At 40.4% G+C, this 21,019-nt stretch overlaps 1 protein-coding gene across 10 annotated transcripts; it reads left to right on the top strand.

Moving 5' to 3' along the window:
• Window positions 1-685: 685 nt before the first annotated feature.
• LOC116796975 lies at window positions 686-20,436 on the top strand. 10 transcript variants are annotated; one of them, XM_032708021.1, is made up of 4 exons: window positions 686-2,281; window positions 3,004-3,089; window positions 7,219-8,595; window positions 16,289-16,437. In XM_032708021.1, the coding sequence occupies exons 3-4, from the start codon at window positions 7,280-7,282 to the stop codon at window positions 16,335-16,337; spliced, it is 1,365 nt and encodes a 454-aa protein (XP_032563912.1). In that variant the 5' UTR covers window positions 686-2,281; window positions 3,004-3,089; window positions 7,219-7,279; the 3' UTR covers window positions 16,338-16,437. The 10 variants fall into 10 exon arrangements, 9 of the variants coding, with proteins under 9 accessions (XP_032563912.1, XP_032563911.1, XP_032563915.1 ...); XM_032708020.1 differs by lacking the exon at window positions 16,289-16,437 and adding an exon at window positions 16,042-16,266; XM_032708024.1 differs by lacking the exon at window positions 16,289-16,437 and adding an exon at window positions 8,932-9,351.
• Window positions 20,437-21,019: the final 583 nt, after the last annotated feature.

Raw genomic sequence — 21,019 nt, 5'->3', positions numbered from 1 at the left:
GCTGTAGCGGGTCCAGAGAAGAGCCACAAAAATTATCCTAGGGCTGGAGCACCTCTGCTGTAAGGAAAGGCTGAGACAGTTGGAATTGTTTAGCCTGGAGAAGAGAAGGCACCAAGGAGACCTTATTGCTACCTTTCAATTACTTCAGGGGGGTTTATAAGAAAGATAGGGACAGACTTTTTAGTAGGGCCTGTAGTGATAAGAGAAGGGATAATGGTTTAAAACTAGAAGGTTGATTCAGACTTGATATAAGGAAGAAACTTTTTGTGATGAGGACAGTGAAAAACTGGGTTGGTTGGCCAGAGAGATGGTGGCTCACCCATCCCTGGAAGTGTTCAAGGTCAGGTTGGATGGGGCTCTGAGCAACCTGATCTAGTGGAAGGTGTGCCTGCCCATGGTAGGGGACTTTGACTGTGTGATCCAACTCAAACCATTCTGTAATTTTATTATTCCATATTCAAGGTAAATAAGCTCCGTATTATGACTGGCAAAGAAGGTCCTTTAATTTCTGCAGAAACATAATTTCATTTGCCTGAGAGAGAAATTAAATGTTACGAGAGCAAAATAAACTAATATAAAGTTGCTATTTTTACAGCTGAAAAAGAAAGCATATATCCTTTCGCTAAAATGGACTCTTTTTCCTGTTATACCCCAGAAACAGGAAGAGTGTTTAAAGACTCTTTTATTACTTGGTAGTCTTAAAAATAAGTTGGATCTAGACAGTTTTCCTCCAGGTCATCTCCAGTGTTTAATTGTAAATATTTTATCAAGGAAGCATCAATAAGTGTGTCTCATATTTACCAAATGGTTCTTTTCACTAATAGCATCAGTTAAAATGGAAAAATTGATTGGAATTATTCTCCTTCCCATAGGTAAGAGGATAGAAAATACACAAAGGAAAGAAGGGAAAAAAGTTAGAAAGGAAAACCAACAGTCACAATATCCAAGACTGACATTGTTATGGAGTCAAATTACAGGGGGGAGAGAGGACTACTTTCTGCATTGCAGTTTTCACTATAAGGTAACATACTTTTGTCATACAACACCCAAAGATGAGTACTGAAGAGCTTATGAAATGCTCATTATGTCCAAGCCTCTTGTCTTGTAACCTGGGAGAGAAAAACCAAAAGGAAATATCAAATAACTTTGTTCCTATGTTAGTTAGATGCCAGGCTGTGCTTAGGTATGCAAGGAATGGCACTGGTTAATTGCATTTATTTTTCTTCTGAAATCGATAATGGTGTTGCGGTATTTCCATAGCTGTGACCTATTACTCTGGAGATTTGTTTATCAAATTTGGAGAATATACCAGACCTTTCCTTGGGGGGGTGTGAAGGAAAAAAAAAAAGTCAAATAGACCTCAGAGGTAAGAGCAAGTCAGATAAGCACATTAGGAAGGATGAAAACACCCATTTTGCGTCAATTAAAACACAGTTGTGCTAAGGAAGTGCAGATAGTAATGAATTGGAGGAAGTATCTTTTATATTTCTGGACTTCATCTATAGCCATGTTCTTTCTGCCAGAAATCAGCTTTTCAGCTTCAAGGAAGAATAGGCTAGGGTGGGGGTTGGGTTAGGGTTAGGGTGTGTTCCAATGATTACTTGCTTCAGACAATCCATGCTTTGGGTTTGCAAGCATGTTGTAACTTAATATAAAGCAAACAAGCAAGGTCAGAAAACAAATAGATTTCTTCTCACATACATATGGAGAAAAATCCATCAAACTCTAGAGAATAAAAGTAGCAAATAACCAGCTAGGTAAGCTATTTTCAGTATAATTTGTTAATTGACACCACTGTCCTTATAAAATAAAATAATTTCTGAACAAAAAGGAACACCCTAGAGCCCTGGAAATGCTGAAAGTTATTTGTAACAAATGGTTACCATTTCTTGTAATAATACAAAACTGCAAAATTGAGCCTGTCTGACATGAATACAATGAATATATAACTTGTTGAACATAATGTCATACTCTCTTGCAGGGCAAAGAGACAAAAAATGGAAAGCAAGGAAAGGGGCAACTAGCTGGTGCAGAAAGGCGAAGGTTTCAAAAAAACCCACAAAACAACACTTCCTTTTAGATTACGAGGTGTTCTTTGCTGCTTTCAAGTACAGCATACTTGGAAGTCCAATTAGTCCTGTCTGCATTGTTTAGCAGTGCAATTGTTTTAATTCTTTCAACAACGGGGAGAAGGGGAGGGGAATAGTTTTTATTTCACCTACCAGCCTCCAAGAGGGTGCATTCGTAACTGCTGAGGAGACTTGATTTTCAAATCCTGAAGGTGAGTTTTTACGGGCTTTTTTTTTCCCTGCATATATTTATGGAAAAAGAGAGGTGATGTGGGACACACATAGACACGTTTGAACACAATTCACTCTTGGGCTTACACTGAACTGCTGACTTTGGCATGCACTGTGAGGGGTGTAGGGCTCCAAGATCACCAGATGATGATTATGTTTGAATTTAAAACTTTTCTAAATTTGCTGAATTTTTTAGCTGAGAGAAGGGGGGACAAGAGAAGAAAGGGCCTTAAGGCTGCAGGGGAGGGGGCATTGATGTTTTTATTTTTCAGTTATTATTTTGTAAATCTTTCTCATGAGCTAATTTCCTTGCCTGTGCTTTAAGGTAAATGGCCCAAGTAATTCTTTGTGTTTTTAAGTGAACCCTTTGGTCTCCCTTCTTACCTGTGTCTGAACTTCATTGTTTCTCCTTCACCTTTTACTAGGCAGAACAAACAGAAATTCTCAGTGAACTTTCTGTTTCCACAGAAACGCTGGAAACTTGTCAGTGTACTTCGGGATGTTTTTTAATGTGGCCAAACATTCCCCTCTCTCTAGTTAATTAACGATTAATGTAGCCACCAAGGAAAGCTGTGCCAGGAATGAGGGACATATTGGTACGAAGTCCAATTGGCAGTGACCTGATTTTTTCCTCCAGTTATTTATACTGAGTCACAGAGAATCAGACTGAGACACCTCTTGCTGACTTCTGCTCTTCCCTCAGCTTAGTAAACTCCTGATATCACAATGGGGGCCAGGAGAAGAGCCTTCTTGGAATGCAAATTTCAGTAAAGAAACTGGAAGTCAAAGGTGAGTACAGAAGTTTGGAGTAACCTCCATCTGTGAGGTGACACAGTTGCTTTAGAAAAGGAGGAGTCCAGGCATGAACACAAGCCCTCTGGAAAATCCATATGCAATGGTGCCCAGGGCAAATTGATGCAGCTCTGGCATTGTGGCACGGGTTTATGAAAGTAAATGCGAAGTCTTAAAGGCAAAAGACTTTTTCTAATAATTTTTTGGTTTTTCATAGTATTGGTGGTTTGTTGGTTTTCTGATATTCTTTTTTCTAAGTAACTGGCCTTTATTATAAGCATATATGTTGAGGTTTTGCACCTCAGTTGAAAAATACCTTTTTAAAGCATTCTGTCAGGGCCCTGTGGGTACTAATTGCCATAATGGCCCTGACCAGCCCATCTGGCACACCCTCCATGAGCCCAGGATCCCATTTAAGCTCAGCTCTGGGCCCTCAGCCCCTGCCTGAGCTCTGCCCTTTAAGGCTCAGGCCCCACAGACCCTGGGGTCCAGACCCTGACAGCAGGTTGTCTCAGTTGTGGTTTTGCATCGTTCCCTGGGGACCCTGAGGATCAGCTTCTTGGCTTGGCCCCAGACCTCTCTCATCCCACAGACTTGTTGGGTGGTCTTGGGTTCTGGGGGAGGGAAGGGAGTTGGCTGTGGCCATAGCCATGGCCAGTCCTGCTCTCCTTGCCACGGTACCAAGAGAGTGGGTCCTGGTTTTTGAGGCCTCTTCCCCACCAGTTTCTTCCCCGTGAGTCCTAAAAAGAGAAATTGAGAGGTTTTCTCTCTAAATAGCTAATAAAGCAGACAAATCCAGCTTGCTCCCCCCCCAAAAAAAATAAATATTTCTATTCTTTTGCATGTCTGCTCACCCAGTCTGCACCTTCATTTAAGTTAGTGTTTATGTTGGCTATTAATACAGGTCCACCGGCCAAGCAAGTGTTGACTCAAATTATATCTATCTACTATTTCAAACACCTGCTGTGCTAGATTAATTTGATGTGATTAAATATGAAGTTTTATTTTCTGGTCTCATAACTGTGTACACAATTTTGTATTGATTTTATCATTATAAAGCTAAAGAGATAATCTTGGCAGGACTAAGTTTACCAAAAGCTCCTCTGAAAAACACAAGGGGCTATTTAAGATGAAACACATTAGGTTACAGTTGATCTAATGGGAAATGTTTAAATCCTGATCAGAGAAATCTCCAAGTCAAATTTGTTTATCCTGAGAAAATGACAGAAACAGAAAGCAAGCTAATTTGCTGTACAGGAAGTTAACAGAGTCACGGGGTTTCCCCACAGACAGTCAAAAGCATTAGTACAATTGTAGAGGAAGCAGATGGGGAACACGCAAGGTTGTGAGGTCTCTCATTTCAGTGGAAGCAGAATTGGAGCACTGGAAAGCGTGAAGTACTACACAATGAGGCTTGAAACTGTGAGTAAATATACTATCGTTTGATTCCTCTGATGTTCAGAAGTGCATGGTTTTGTGCGTTCTGGTGAAGTATCAAGACTGCACAGAACAAACACAAACTCCATTTTTTTTCACTTTATGTAACAACTGAAAAATGCCGCGGTGTTGTCTTAACTATTCCAGGCAAAATGGGTGACAGTGTTTTATAAAACTTCACTACAACAGTTATTAAAAGCAAGGTTCTTTTTTTGGTGTGTGAATAAGTTTCTCCAACTTTGTTCATATAACACACCTTGCAGTTAAACACTGTCTTCCGGTTTCTTCTCTGTACTGCAAGTAACCTAAGCAAACAGAGAAGGTCCGGAGTGGCTAACGTGTTTTAAAATTCCTCTTTTGAAGAGGAAAGATAGTTTTCAGTTTCTGAACACAGAAAATATTTTCTTTGGTAACAGAGACCACAGCGATATCAGACAAGTGGAAACAGTGCTCATTTGTTCCTTACTGGAATGCCATCCTATACGAAGTGAGGCTTTGACAATATATGTTTGTCTGAACAAAGGAAGTACAAAGCAGTACAATAAGTTTCTCTTAAGTCCTCGTGTATAATCCTTTTTCAGAATGACAGTGGCTATTTCTGGTGAGAAATTATTGCTGTGACGAGAGTTGAAATGCTGCATTTTTTAAAGATCCCATCCCATCTGAAAAAAAGAGAAACTTAGTGTTTTAATCACCTGGTTCAGTGGATATCAGCTAATGGTTGCAGCCTGTGGATTCCAAAAGAAGTGGCACAAGCCTGAACCCAAAATCATATTTCATATTTGGGAACTGATGCCATCCCTTTCTTGGAAAATTTGTGTATCACCTAATATCCCTTTAAACAGGTCAAAATGAAAGACAGAAATGGGATGATGCTCAGTAACCACTGGAGCTTACCAGAAATTAAACAGTTATTTGATGAGTAGGTTATTTAAACAGAGTATATGGATCTCTGTGTGTCTCTGTAGTTTGTATAGACTTCTAAGTCCCTGTGTAAAAACGACTTACTTGTTTCTTTAGTGTCCCTGTCTGTAAAGTTTTACTCACAGTCACCTTTCATGCCCTACAAAGCCCCTGGTTTCTAATTCGAATGCTAGTCTACTTTTTTCCAGATCAAGTGGATAATAATGCTGTTGGCATGCTAAAACTACCGATTGATTGTTTGAAAACAAGTTATTGGGATGAATTTATATTGCCTAAATTGGGTAAGGTATACATACAAAAAGTGAAGAGAAACAATAGCAAAAGTTTGTTTGTACATAGTTCAAAAAGGAGCAGGAGATTGCTTCACCTAGGAGACGTGAGGGACAAGGGAACATTTGAGTGAACTTCCTGCTTTGCATAACTTGTACATAAAACTAAGATGGAGACTTCTGTGCAGAGATATATACAGGAATTGCTCTCTTTATATTGGCTAGACAGTAGTGGTGTTCCAAAAGGTAAAGCATATTTTAAGATTTGGTCTTTATTGCAAGAAGACACTACTAGTTTTCTACTATTTCTTAAATCTTAAAAATGCAATTTTCCTGTAAGTTTCCCAGGCCTAATTTAACAAGAATTATTCAAGGCATATTGCTTCCTGCTGTAAGATTGACGGTTGAAAACATATTTCACCAGAACAGTGTAATGATTTTTTGCACTTAGCATCTGTATAAAAACAAAGAAACAAACGAACAAACCTGGATCCCGTATTTCTGCAAAAAATCGTGACAGACATTTGAACTTTATTATCACTTTGTTTCATCTCCCCCTTTAGTAAATTTGTCCCATCTCCTATGCAGTAAATCATCCTCCACAGAAAAGTTTCTATCATGATGCTCTGGTTTTCTCTACCTTCCTCAGTCCTTTTTATGCTGAGGACCCCAGAGCTGGATGCAGTTCTCCAGGTGGGGTTTCACGAGAGCAGAGCAGAGGTGGAGAATCTACTTTTGATGCAATCTAGGACACAGGCTTTCTGGGCTGCTAGTGCACGTTGCCAGGTCACGTCAAGCTCCTTGTCCAGCAGCACCTCCAAGACCTTCTCAGTCCTACTGAAATCAACTGCCAGTTTAGAACTGTGGTCTGAGACTTAGCATCCCTAGTGGCAAAAGCAGTTTACACTTATGTAATCTCAGTCGCCTTATCAAATGAAAAGATCCTAGACAGTGTTGAATACCATAGGATCCTACTAGGCTCCAAAACACATTAGGCTCTGAAAACATTTTCATTGTGACTTGGTAATCGGGACACTGAGAGACTGTGACGGGATCACTCATACAAATGCAGTTTGTGTTCACAGCACCTTTTTAGGAAGAAGAGGGGAAAAGATAATTCTCCAGTTTTACAAACTTCTCAGAACATCAAATGATAAGGAATGTGGGTTCTCTCAAACATAAAGTTTCTTCTAGGCCTCAAAGTGATTCAAATTACACTATATTACACTATATTACCATTACTATGTATCAAAACAGCTGAACCTGTTGCACTGCGCCCAATTATAGAGTAAAATATAACAAAGCTCGGAATGAGGAGGTGTAAGAGAATCTCTCACTTTTTTCCAAACCTTTATGAAAAGTCAGCTCTTCATACTAGATTTTGAGGTATCAAAACAGTAACAGTTATATTTAAGAGAGTACAGGTCCATACAAAACATTACTCCTTTTTGGCAAATCACTAAAATTGCATTTTTTGTGTGTTTGTTTTGTTTTAGAGAAAGTGAATTGAAGACTGAGTATAAAAGTCTATTAATTTGCAAATTGTGAAATTCAGCAATGATACACTGTGGAAAAAAACATATATGTGCTGTTGTTGCATGTATTGTTATTTTTGCAAGCATTTTAATCTGCTACTGGAAGGATCTTCAGCTACCGAATACAATAACTAGAAAAATCTTCCCCCAGGCAACAACTGCCAGTCCAGCAGGTCAGCTTTGTAGGGGGAAAATTGCTCAAAATGCAATAACACCATTAAAAGATAACAGAACTTTTATTATATCCCCATACTTTGATGACAGAGAAAGCAAAGTCACTCGTGTGATTGGGATTGTTCACCACGAAGATGTGAAACAACTGTACTGCTGGTTCTGCTGTCAGCCCAATGGAAAGATCTATGTATCAAATGCAAAAATTGATGTTCACTCAGATAGATTTGGATTCCCTTATGGTGCAGCAGATATAGTTTGTTTGGAACCTGAAAACTGTGATCCAACGCATGTATCAATTCATCCGTTTGCACATGGAAATATTGACCAGCTGCCAAGGTTTGAAATTAAAAACCGCAAGCCTGAGCCCTTTTCTGTTGACTTCACTGTGTGCATCTCTGCCATGTTTGGAAACTACAACAATGTCTTGCAGTTCATACAGAGTCTGGAAATGTACAAGATTCTTGGAGCACAGAAAGTGGTGATCTATAAGAACAACTGCAGCCACCTGATGGAGAAAGTCTTGAAGTTTTATATAGAAGAAGGAACTGTAGAGATAATTCCCTGGCCGATAAACTCACACCTCAAGGTTTCCTCTAAATGGCACTTTTCTATGGATGCAAAAGACATTGGCTATTATGGACAAATCACAGCTCTAAATGACTGTATATACCGTAACATGCAAAGGAGCAGGTTTGTGGTTCTTAATGATGCTGATGAAATAATTCTTCCTCTTAAGCATCCAAACTGGAAAACAATGATGAGCAGCCTTCAGGAACAAAATCCAGGGACTGGCATTTTCCTCTTCGAGAACCATATCTTCCCAGAAACCATCTCTACTCACATGTTCAACATCTCGTCCTGGAATACTGTGCCAGGTGTTAACATATTACAGCATGTTCACAGAGAGCCTGACAGGAAAGATGTTTTCAATCCCAGGAAGATGATAGTTGATCCACAAAAGGTGATTCAGACTTCTGTCCACTCCGTCCTACATGCCTATGGGGACAGTGTGAATGTTCCCATGGATGTTGCCCTCATTTATCACTGTCGGAAGCCCCTTCAAAGAGACCTTCCCAGAGAATCCCTTGTCAGGGATACAGCCCTGTGGAGATACAACTCATCATTAATCATGAATGTTAACAAGGTGCTATCTGAAACCATACTGTAAGTTCAAAAGTGAAACCTCGGTTCTAAGGAGGGAAAGTGGAGAGCCACCCTTATTGTGGGAAGGCAGAGGAGATTGTTTAAAGAGCACATTAAAATGATTTCCACATGAAGGTTACATTTTGCAGTGATTTAGGAAAGTAGCCCTTTTATGTACTGTGTAATTATATATGCATTTGATATGTGAACTGAATCAATGTATCCAGGGAAGAGATTTTCAAAATTGAAAAAATTATTTGGTTCACAAACGGTGTTTGAGGCTTCAGTCTGCTGTTTTTTAATGATATTTACACATGATTGGGAAGTACCTGATGACACTGTTATATGTCTTTGCAGGAAATTGGTGTGACGTAGCTCTTATCAAGGATACATCCCCTTGGAGAGACACATCTTTGGCTTTGAAAGTGAACTGTGTTGGCTATGCTACAATTTGAAGTGTAATAATGAAATGTAAAGGTGTTACCATACGCATTTAATGCTACCTTCTCCCCAGCAATAAATGCATTGTATGTTTAAATTCTCTAATACAGGGGAAAAAAAAGGTCTGTAACTTATTACCTTTGACACTAGAAAAAAGTACCCCACCATGGAACTCGTTCAAATGGCAACATTGTATTTTGTTGTAGGACTGATTCAGCTATCAGGTCTGTCTCCAAAAGTAGACAGGACTCCTGTAAACTACTGGATTTTATCGTTGTGTAATTATCAAATTTCCCAGTACTTTTTAAAAGATTGATTCGGATTTCGAAAATATAACGCTTAGCTTGTGTTTCTCCATTTTACACAAGTTAATGTGTAAGTGATAGTTCAGCGTCAGGGTCGAGTCCGGAGACTTCCCCGAGCACGGTGCGGCACTGCTGAGGTCCTTCTCCTGCACCTGGGCTGTCTATGCCGCTCATTCCAGGGATGCGTCTCCCCGGCACACGGCACGTGGACCTGCGCGATCGGCCCGCCCGGGGCCGCCGCGGGCCGGGCAGACCTTGCTCCCCGAAATGCTCCGGGACTGGCCGCCGCGTCTCGCCTGGGGCCTCCCTGCCCAACGCCCCGGGGGACGGGGCGGTAGCGGGCGCGGCCAGAGGCGCAGAGGTGAGGTCACCGCCCGCCCCGGGCTTCCCGCCGCCTCCGGCCGAGTCTCCCCTGCCCGCCGGATGGGCCTCCTCGGGCCGCGCTCCGCTGGGGCCGCTGGCAGGGGCTGCTCGCCGGCCGCCGGTGCCGGTGCCGGTGCCGTGTCCAGCGATCCGTGCGGAGTCACCAGCCCGGCTCGATACTGCGAGCAGCCGCCCCGGGAGCGCCGTGCGGGGGCGGATGCGAACGGCCCCACCCGGCCCGCGGCGGGCGGGGGCTCTGCCTGAGGCACGGCCTGGGCGAGGACTTGCGGGATCCCCCTGGCCGCAGCCGGCGCCGCCTCGCCGGGCGGCAGATGACGGGATCGAGCGCACCTGCCGGGCTCGGCTTAGGGGCGCCTTGCGGCTGCCGCTGTCCGTGCCGCAGAGGTGGCCGGGGAAGGGGCGCGAGGGCTCCGGTAGCACCGGCCCACCTCCCCCGGCGGAGCCCGCTCGGGGCGCTGGTGGCGGCGGCGCTGCGCGGCCCCGCTCGAGCGGCGGGACCGAAGGCCGGGAGAGCCCCCGCTCTGCCGTCGCCGTGCGCGCGTGGTCGGCCCGGCGGGACCCGGGCGGGGCTGGGCTGCGACACCCGCTCGGGTTCCTGCAGCTGGCATCGCTCGCAGGAGAGGCTCGGGAGTTTATTTCCATTCAAGAAATGTAAAATCAGATGGTCGTCAGCTATAGCGTTGTTTTACGGTACTGGTGCTAACCACTCAATGGTAAGTTAAAGGTACAGATCAAATTGTCCAAACCAGGCTTTTTGAGTCTACATCTGAACACATGCCAAGCGTGGACTTTAATCTTGGATTTAAAGCGTGCATAACTGCTCTAAAGAGTAGTTCCAGTGTGTGATGTGGATTAACCTTGTTAGGCAGCTCAGCTGCTCACCCTTCCCCTTACAGTGGAATGGGGAGAGAATCAGAAGGGCCAATGTGGAAAAATTCATGGGTTGAGATAAGGAGTGTAAGAGGTAAAGCAAAGCTGTGTGCGCAAGCAAAGCAAAATATGGAATCTATTCATTCTGTCCCCTTAGCAGGCACATTTATAGCCATTTCCAGGAAAGCAGGGCTTCATCAGGTCTGATGGTAACTTGGAAAGCCACATGTTGTCAGTCACGAGTCTCCTCCTCTCCCCAACTTTGATTGCTGAGCGTGGCATCATATGATGTGGGAAGAGTCTTGAATCGGTTTGATCAGCTGTATCCCCTGCAAGTTTCTTGTGCTGCCCTACTTCTGGGACAGGAGCCACATGAGAAACAGAGATGGCCTTGACGCTGTGTGAGCACTGCTCAGAGATAGCTAAACAGCAATGTGTTTGAAACACTCAGTTTGGTCACCAAACACAGCACCCTGCTGGCTACCGTGGAGAAAATTAACTCTGGTCCAGCTAAAAAAAGTACAGTGTGAAAGACAAAAAGATGAAATAACAATCTTTTAATGTCATGCAATTTTGATTTTGCCTGATCAATTTTTTTTCCAGTGGACACAAAGTCTAATTGTTTACCATAGGAGGAGTTTGCTTAGGGATGCACAGCAGATTATCATGGAGAAGTTTATGAGTGTACAGGGAACTGTGTGGTTTGTTAGTTCTAATGGCACAAAATAAGTATATGGCAACACTGTATATTGGTCTGGCTTACCATCTGTGTATTTAGAATAGAAATGGCCAGTTTAATTTTTTTTAAGCAGTATTTTACAAGGAGTGGAATAATACTGCCTTCAGTTTAATCCTTCAAATAATATGCTCCTGACTTTGGATCTTATAAGAGAGGAAGGACACCGGTGTGTCAAAGAGTCTTTCTGAAAAATGTAATCTATGAAAAGATTAGCAACAGACAATCTAGATAAAGATGGTAAATGATTTGGAATTTTTATTTAGCACCAGTGATTTGTGTTGTTACTTTTGACAAAAATCACAAAGTAGAGGATAGAGAATACCTTTTTTCAAAAATAATAAGTTACTAAGGCTGTTTGTTAGTCGTGGGTTTTTATTTAGGCCCTGCATAAACCAAGGCTTAGGCTGTCTATTATTTCTGTACTACTGAATCTAGTACTTCGTATTAGCAACTGAAGCTCTGCAATCACCTCTATCAGTTTACCCCCTATCCTTACCCTAGATTGGGAGATAAATAAACTGAGAGTTATCAAAAATTTCACTCAGTGTAAACTTTGTGAAGATACTGAAATGAGCAGCTTAAAAGGTCTTCAGCTGTCTCCATGCAAAGAAACCAAGTTACAAAGGAAGGCCATAGTGCAGAGAGCATGTGAGGAAGATAAACAATTACCAAGAAATGGCTCTTGAACTAAATTAGCGCTTGGATCCACCTTTTAGTAAGGACAGTGTCAGTTGTGGAGGATTAAAGACAGATGACGGAAAAGAAGTTCTGGAAGTAGAAGCTGTACAGCAAAGGTAAAAACAACATCCAGTTGGAAGGCAATACAGAACAATTTCCATTTCAAAATTCTAAGAAGACAGACCGGGTATTGGAAGAATCTATAATGGGAGTTTATTAAATGTGTCGTGAGCATAGTGGTACAATGTGGCTAAAGCATGAGTGATTCCTTGGTTTAGGAAGGAAAAAAAAGATGATTTAAGTATATGAAAGTTTGTAGGTGTGTTCTTGATCCCATACGAGCTTTGAGAGAAAATTTTAGAAGGACTGTGACAAAAGAAATAAGAAGAAATGTGATTAATTTGAGCAGCCTGATCTACTGAAATATGCCCCTACCTACAGCAGGGAGACTGGAACTAGATGATATTTAGAGGTCCTGTCCAACCCAGGCCATTCTGTGGTCTGTGACAAGAGCTCTTTCTTGTGACCTTGCCGCAGAAGAAAACACATTGTGTAACTGCACTTGGCCACCAAGCTGGGCAGATGTGTATTAATCACTGGCTGATGACGAGCTCAGAGGTAACTGCGCAATGTGATGCACCTTCAAAAAATGTAATCCTGGCATGTATTAAGAAAGAAAATTTCCAACAATGATGAGGGCTTGTTACTTGCCATGCACAAATGGACAAGGGACAGAGATTTCTAGTCTCCTGTATTGGAGATTAATTGAACCTGGGCCAAGCACGCAGAAGTGATTGGGAAAGGAAGAGTGTTTCTTCTGAGGCGGTTTTAGAACAGCTTGTCTTGCTTAATGAAACAGTAACAAATACAAAGACTGGGAGGTGATATGACTGCAGTCTGTCTGTCAGGGCAGTGGGGAGGAACAAAGCCTGCTTAGGGGGAATACTGCAAAGTAGCGATCGATACCAGTAGCTAAATTTAGCATTAAAACAAATTTGCATAATTTATATCATGTTCTACTTGCATATTAATTGGAATTAAAAGATACAAAATTGGACTTAATTATTATTGTTTTTATAAAAGAAACCCTTTTAAATATGCTGAAAGCATACTTTTGAAGTTAAAATTTGCCAAGTACTCTCTGTAGTGAAGAAATTGAATGCTCCTAATTACACTGACTTTATGTATTTTCTGACTACATATCTGTGCCGTTTATTTTAGGAGGTCAAAATTAATGAGTAGTGTTGGGGAAACCATGATTTTCACTCCTTAAATAACTGCGTATTTCTTTTCTTTAAGATTCTGTGTTCTGGTATGTCTTGAGCTCTAGATTTTGCTCTTTTTCTTTGCTTCTAGAACCTGCTGTTGTTTCAGTACTTTCTCACAGGTCCTCACAGGATCTGTATTTACCTATTTGAACTAGGCCTATAGTGTGTTAGGAAAAAAATAATTGCCCAATAAATACAGATATATGGTATATTTTTTCTAGTTCTTTTTAAGTATGTGTGTGAACTGGGGATATATGGACACAAAAGATTAATTTCCAGAAGGAAACTTAAGTAGCCTCAAGAAAATCACCTATGTTTGATTTGCTTCAACAACTCCACATTCATTTGTAATTTAAATTAAGTTCTTGTGGCACAACTATATTCATTACTCAAGAGAAGGAAAACTTGTTTTTCTAGTAGGTGTGGCTGCTGTTACTGACATTAACAGAGCACCAGCTATCTGAAATACGTGTCCATAGCTGACTTAGGTGTTGTACCAGGATTTTTTTCCCTCAGTATTGTTCTGTATTGAATAATACTTGCAATTTACCTTAAAAATATTTAAGTTTTTATCTGTTTGAAATAAACGATTGGTAGACTATCTCAGCAAAATACCTTAGCAAAAAATAAATGGAGGACTGAACAGAACTTCACTCAGCTATCTGCTTTAAAAGGTACTTTTTCCTTTCCAGTGTTCACTGTTTAAAACAGTTGAAAATATGTATTTCTTCTTGTTTATTATCTGCTAGCAAAAGCAGAAGAAAAAAGCAGGTAATAAATTGATTCTGTTATTTAATGTTGACATGTTTTGATATTTCTTTAGTTAAAAACTATTTATAAGACTGAACAATATTTTTAAGTCATAAATAGATAAGACTAAGGAAAAAATGTTAAATGTGACCTCCTCTATGTTGTAAGAATGCTAATTTATATAATAACATCCTTGGAATGAGAATGCTTGGGGGAAACTTTTTGTACTTTAGAATGTTTCATAAAAAGACTTAGAAAATTTGAGTTGTTCTCAGTCACAAATCTCCAGCTGAAAGTCATGTTGAAATAGAAAATGAAATAAAATTTAGCTATGTTAATTTAGCTGTGTAAGTGTGACTTTGCAAAATGTAAAACTGCTTAAAAATTTCTGCCCAAACTGTGGGCAATTAAGATAAAAATAGCTTAGGGAGCAGGGAAGGCTTTTTAGCACGTAGAGAGGGGTGGGGAACCTGAAACTGTTTGAAATGATCAAACTTTATGTAACTACTCTATAATGGTAAGAATAGGAGGTAAAACTAAGTGTCTATTTAGATAAGGCAGACTGCAAAAAGAGTATAGATAATTTTAAACTTGCTACTTTCAAACTGTGTAAAAAGCTATGGTATTCCTTTGCTCAGGGGAGTGCACTGGGGAAAACACCTGCCCCTTTGCATTCCCCGGCCGTAATAAAAGTGCTTTTCAGATTGTTCAAAGGTTTCTTTGAATCAATGTGACAGTAGCAGACTCTTACCATGTATTTGCAGTTCTGATCCTAATTGTAAGAACTTCTGGGGGAAGGACTTCTCCATTTCAAAGACAGAGGAGTCAGTGCTTTCTGCTGCTCCTTTTCTGCTTTGCGCCTAGTGGGATACAGTGAGATTTCTGGTGTCCTGTCACTGTTCCAATCTGTAAAGCAGTTTCTTGGTAGCTGGCAAAGGCTGCTGTAAATCATAACCCTTGGCAAATGGGGCATTTTAAAGGGTATGTTGTGATTGTAGTTCTCCTTACTTGGCTTTCTCATGAAAGAGCAGTTGTGAAAATATTTTACATTATTCTGAAGGCATGAACGATTATTTTTTGCCTACTAGAAACATTTTCTTCATCTCTGCAACAGCATCACTTTATTTCGTGTTGGCATTTTACCCCACACTTCTTGCTGGCAGCTGGGGAAACTCTTCTTCCAGTCCAGTTTTCTGATCTGGCGTGAATTTGATTAATCTGGGACACTCTTTTTCCAAAGATCCTTGTGATACAAGCAGGCCTTTGAAGAGACTTGCTGTTACTTTACTGTTTATGGATCATATCTCAATGCCTAAAGATGAATTTGTAGAGAAAACTTCAATCTGAGCTCCATTTGCAGAAATTACTGCTTGAGAGTGCCCTGAGCTCCAGTCTGGGCATTAACACTTGCTCAGGATTGTGGCCATGCAGGTACTCAGGGCTGCCTGTCTGTCCTTGCAGCAGCAGGAGTGTAAGTGTTCCAGGAGCTGAGCCAGCATTAAAGCAGTGTGGGGGGCCCTGATCTCCAGCGAGCATTAATATGTGGTGGCCTTTCCTGCAAGCCCTGCCTTGTACAGTGCTAAGTAGGGTAGAGCTGCCAACTGAGAATAAGTTTAATACCTGCATAGATTTCACCTGTCTACTGCTGGATTGTATGAATTGACCTTCCTCTGTAGGTATTGCCTCATCTGTGGTGAACTGCAAATTAGGAAATTTATAAATTAGCAATTATATCTGAACCATTGTGTGCAATCCCCAATTAGTATGTTTATTATGAACCTGATTAATTCTATATACATTTAATTTATATATCAGCCTCTTGCTTGTCTGTGAGAAGTCTGGTTGCAAGGATTTTTTTTACATAATATACGCTGTAGGGAAAACAAAAGTTTTGCTTTGCTTTAAGAATTACTGCCTAATTATTAAATTGGTTATTCTAAAATTTGGATTATAGAAAATATTGATTAATAATAATGATTAATAATTATTCCCTATGCTGCTGTATATAGACCTCTGTTATATTCTCCTACAGACCCCTCCATGTACAGAAACTGCTCCACACACCTGACAAATGGAGGCATTCAGAGTGTCACGTGCAGTATCATCCATACCATTAAAGGTGTGTTCTGTGGCTGATTTTACATAAAAGCACAGTAGCTGAATCTCTGATTAAGTCAGTGCAAAATGATAGAGATTTACCCCCGTCTTATTTGTGAAATTCTTGAGCAATGATCATGAGTCGATATTATCTCATACACTACGTATTTTCTTTTCTGCAGATGTGGCAACATAAAGTACAAGGACAAAGAAACTTACATCCACCTTTAGATAAATTCAGAATGTTGTGTGGCAGGAAAAAATCTTACTTTGTTGCTGCTGTGTGCATTATTACTCTAACTTCAGTGGTCACAGTTTCTTATCTTAGGTTGCAGAGACTTTCTCGCCAGCCAAAAGTAATTCAAGAAGGTAGCAAATGTAGAGGGGAAATTGCCAATAGCACAATAACACCATTAAAAGATAACAGAACTTTTATTATATCCCCATACTTTGATGACAGAGAAAGCAAAGTCACTCGTGTGATTGGGATTGTTCACCACGAAGATGTGAAACAACTGTACTGCTGGTTCTGCTGTCAGCCCAATGGAAAGATCTATGTATCAAATGCAAAAATTGATGTTCACTCAGATAGATTTGGATTCCCTTATGGTGCAGCAGATATAGTTTGTTTGGAACCTGAAAACTGTGATCCAACGCATGTATCAATTCATCCGTTTGCACATGGAAATATTGACCAGCTGCCAAGGTTTGAAATTAAAAACCGCAAGCCTGAGCCCTTTTCTGTTGACTTCACTGTGTGCATCTCTGCCATGTTTGGAAACTACAACAATGTCTTGCAGTTCATACAGAGTCTGGAAATGTACAAGATTCTTGGAGCACAGAAAGTGGTGATCTATAAGAACAACTGCAGCCACCTGATGGAGAAAGTCTTGAAGTTTTATATAGAAGAAGGAACTGTAGAGATAATTCCCTGGCCGATAAACTCACACCTCAAGGTTTCCTCTAGATGGCACTTCATGCAAGATGGAACACACATTGGCTATTACGGACAAATCACAGCTCTAAATGACTGTATATACCGTAACATGCAAAGGAGCAGGTTTGTGGTTCTTAATGATGCTGATGAAATAATTCTTCCTCTTAAGCATCCAAACTGGAAAACAATGATGAGCAGCCTTCAGGAACAAAATCCAGGGACTGGCATTTTCCTCTTCGAGAACCATATCTTCCCAGAAACCATCTCTACTCACATGTTCAACATCTCGTCCTGGAATACTGTGCCAGGTGTTAACATATTACAGCATGTTCACAGAGAGCCTGACAGGAAAGATGTAATCAATCCCAGGAAGATGATAGTTGATCCACAAAAGGTGATTCAGACTTCTGTCCACTCCGTCCTACATGCCTATGGGGACAGTGTGAATGTTCCCATGGATGTTGCCCTCATTTATCACTGTCGGAAGCCCCTTCAAAGAGACCTTCCCAGAGAATCCCTTGTCAGGGATACAGCCCTGTGGAGATACAACTCATCATTAATCATGAATGTTAACAAGGTGCTATCTGAAACCATACTGTAAGTTCAAAAGTGAAACCTCGGTTCTAAGGAGGGAAAGTGGAGAGCCACCCTTATTGTGGGAAGGCAGAGGAGATTGTTTAAAGAGCACATTAAAATGATTTCCACATGAAGGTTACATTTTGCAGTGATTATTTAGGGAATCTATAGCAGAGCCAGGAGTCATTTAATCATATTAAAGTTCAATGTAGATTGCACTCTTGTAAAATGTAAAATTTGTTTTCAGTTAAAAAAATAAATTTAAAAAATCAGTATTTCTCAACTGATTCAAATAATGCAAATCAGTTTTCAACTGTACTAGAAATACAGCTATAGTCATTAGTATTAAACCTAATTTGCTTAATTCTTGAAGTTTGTATTTCACTGGATACAAAATTTGTATGCACCAATTGAGTAAAAGGTAAATTATTGAGCTAGCTCTACATTTCAACAACTGTAAAAAAATTAACCCCTCATGTTCTTGGAAATAGTGTCTGTTAAAGTGGTGATGTACTGTCACACTGAACAGCTTTTGGGAGTTTTGCTGATCCCAGTGTCTGTTCAACTGGGTTTTTGAGACATGTAAGTTTAAGAAGAGTGATCACTAATTACGCACAGCTGTTCTGAATTACTTAAGTGGTAAGTGCCGAATTGTGTTGGAAAGGTTTAAAACAGAGGCAAGTTTGACGTTAAAGAGACTTTTGTGAACTGAAAAGAAGCTATTTCGAGGAGGAAAAAATGGATGGCTGAACAACTATTTATGAAACATATTAGTTTGTTGGGTTTTTTTCTGGGACCTTGAAGCCTCGTAAGAAAATGCTTCTTCATGAAATTTAGGCATGAGTTGCATTTTTTTAGTCCATTATGTGGTGGGTAAGTTGAATTATATTGCTTCCTTGTGTAGGTGTAAGGGTACAGAAGCTGCATCTTTTCTAACCTTTATCTAAAAATAGTGCCAAGTAGTTACTAACTTCTGCTGAAGGGTCAGATGGAAAGCAAAGCAAACAAAAAAACCTCAGTGTAGTTCCACGGTTTCAGTCATATATTTTCTGTTTGATAAGTCCCCAAAGCCGTATGTGCTGTACTGTTGTGGCATTGTACTGGAACATTCATATGAAGGCACATCTGAGGGCAGTCAGTCTGACACTGGTTTCTGACAGAGGGAAGTGTGTGAGAGGTTTGCTTTTTTATATTTCTACACCAGTGTCACTCTTTCATCTCTTCATCTATTTTGTGGTGGCACATACCCTTAAGGAGCTCTGTCAGTAGTAGATTAGTATTATTAGCTAGCAGATGGCCAAGAGGAACTTTACTTAGAGGTCTTCAAGAGACAGTCTTTAAAAAACTATTTGCTAATTGTGTTCATAATTACTAGCTGCTATGTTACTGGTTAAAATTTCATTTGTAAAACTAAAAGGGTAGAAGAGCAGTGTAGTGTGTACTGGATGCTTGTCATTGTGGTTTCTGCTTGCATACTCTGGGGCAATGTAGAAAAGGAAAATTTAGAGTTCTGATTTAGAATTCTGATTTAGTTTAAACTTTTCTGCAACTTGTGAAATACCTGTGGCAGAATTCCTTTTCAAGTACCACTTCACAGCTTTTGGCTAACTGCAGCATTTGCTTCGGAGTGGCTGCAATGTCTCCGAAAGTTTGTATCAACAAACGGGCAGCTGTATTTACAGCCCAGGTGCCTGCTGCAGGGGTACTGTCTTGCTTAGTAACAGGTCCACTTAGAAGTTTAGAGTCATGTAGTTTGCAAGGGGAATCTGGAAGTCCAACTCATAGCATGGTTTGCTCAGGACTTTGTCTAGGCTGGCTGGACACACAGTCTCTCTGGGCAACCTGTTCCAGACTTAACCTAACTTCTAACAAGAGAATTTCTCTTGTTGCAGTTTGTGACAATTGGTTGTTGTCTTGCTATATGAGTCTTTGTCTTCTTTTAGTTCCTTATTAGTTAGCTGGAGACAGTAGCAGGGCCTCCCCTCCCCTTGCCCACCACCACCTTCCTTTTCCCCACCATTCTTTCCGGAAGGCTGAACTTGGCTTTCAGTTCTCAGTCATCTTGTGCTCCACCCCTCTGGATTCTGCATCATCAAGGTCACTAACAAAGTAGTTACCCACATTTTCCTGTTTCACTGATCTGGGTACAGTGACATTTCTGGCATGCTCCTGTTTAATCTTTCAAAGTTAACACACTGTTTTATAGGTGGCTCCTTAAGAGGAAGCTGAGTTACCACACACATCATACACAGTGTAGTTACTCCTACATTAAGAATGATGAAAACTTGGTGTCAAGAGAAGTAATTGAAAGCTTTCTACTTCATGTAAGCTTCCTTCACTTTTGAGTGCAGTTTGACTTGAGAGTTGTGAATTTGGGTTCAATTTTTTAAAATCCTTGACTACAGAAACATTTTTCAAAGTAAATTGGTATGAATAAAGGTGGAAAACTGAGTGCTTAAGACTCTGGCCTTGAATTTAAGAGACAGTGCTCCACTGTGTCTTCATGCAATTCCTATTGCATCACTCAAATACTGATTCTTACATATGAAAACTCCCACTGGTGTAATTAATACTGCAGACATTGGGGAACCCTGGCCTTCATTCAGTACTAAGTATGAAATTGGGTCTCCTTGGAGAGTGGGAAGAAAAAAAATCATATTAACAATAGTAATGCTAACAGTTTTGTCTTTTCAAGGACATGAGCCAATCTTCATGAAAACTCCTGTTTTCATGTTGTGTAAAAAAAAAAAAAAGACATTAAGGGGAGATTTTATTTTAAGGGAGGAGGGGAAACCAACCTAAAGTGTTTCTAAAGCATGTGATGTCATAGATACAGCTTTTAAGTACATGTTAAATAGCACAAAAGTATGTGAACAAGTATTTGCTACTCAGCAGTTACCTTCTGTACGTCAGGTCTCTGATGATCAATAAGACCTTTTTTCAACTCCTGTGCTTTCCGGCAGACTTTTGATTTTTTTCCTTTTTTTTTTCCCCAGAGATGCGGCATTCTGTCATTTGCCCCCGCTTTCCAACTCTAGATGTAGCAAGTACTTTAAGTGCATTATGTTAACTGCAACTTCTGGAAAAAGTGAATGGCTGGTAGACAGAGATCGAAATCACCTTCCTATTCACTATATTTCTACCTACCTGTGAACTAAATTATGTTCTAACACAAACTACAGGAAATAAAGACTATAAAATACTGATCAAGCCATTCTGAGTTATGATGAACACTGTCAGAGGTTCTCTGCGGTTAACTGCGATGGCAAGCTCTGTCAGAGATGAAAAGTTGCCTCGTTCTTGCTGAGGAGAAATCATATTGACATGTTCCTGAACTTAAAGAAATTATTATTGTTAACATCTGATCCTACTTAAAGGGCTCTTTGATTCTTCTATTTCA

The sequence above is a fragment of the Chiroxiphia lanceolata genome, chromosome 21 (assembly GCF_009829145.1).
Source record: "Chiroxiphia lanceolata isolate bChiLan1 chromosome 21, bChiLan1.pri, whole genome shotgun sequence".
In the NCBI taxonomy this organism is placed as follows: domain Eukaryota; kingdom Metazoa; phylum Chordata; class Aves; order Passeriformes; family Pipridae; genus Chiroxiphia; species Chiroxiphia lanceolata.
This window is presented reverse-complemented; position numbering and strand designations above follow the sequence as displayed.

Coding starts and splice junctions, on each gene's coding strand:
- LOC116796975 (XM_032708017.1), top strand. CDS start 4,419: ATGGGGAACACGCAAGGTTGTGAGGTCTCTCATTTCAGTGGAAGCAGA. Junction 4,515..16,288: donor ACACAATGAGGCTTGAAACT/GTGAGTAAATAT, acceptor TCTTTTCTGCAG/ATGTGGCAACATAAAGTACA.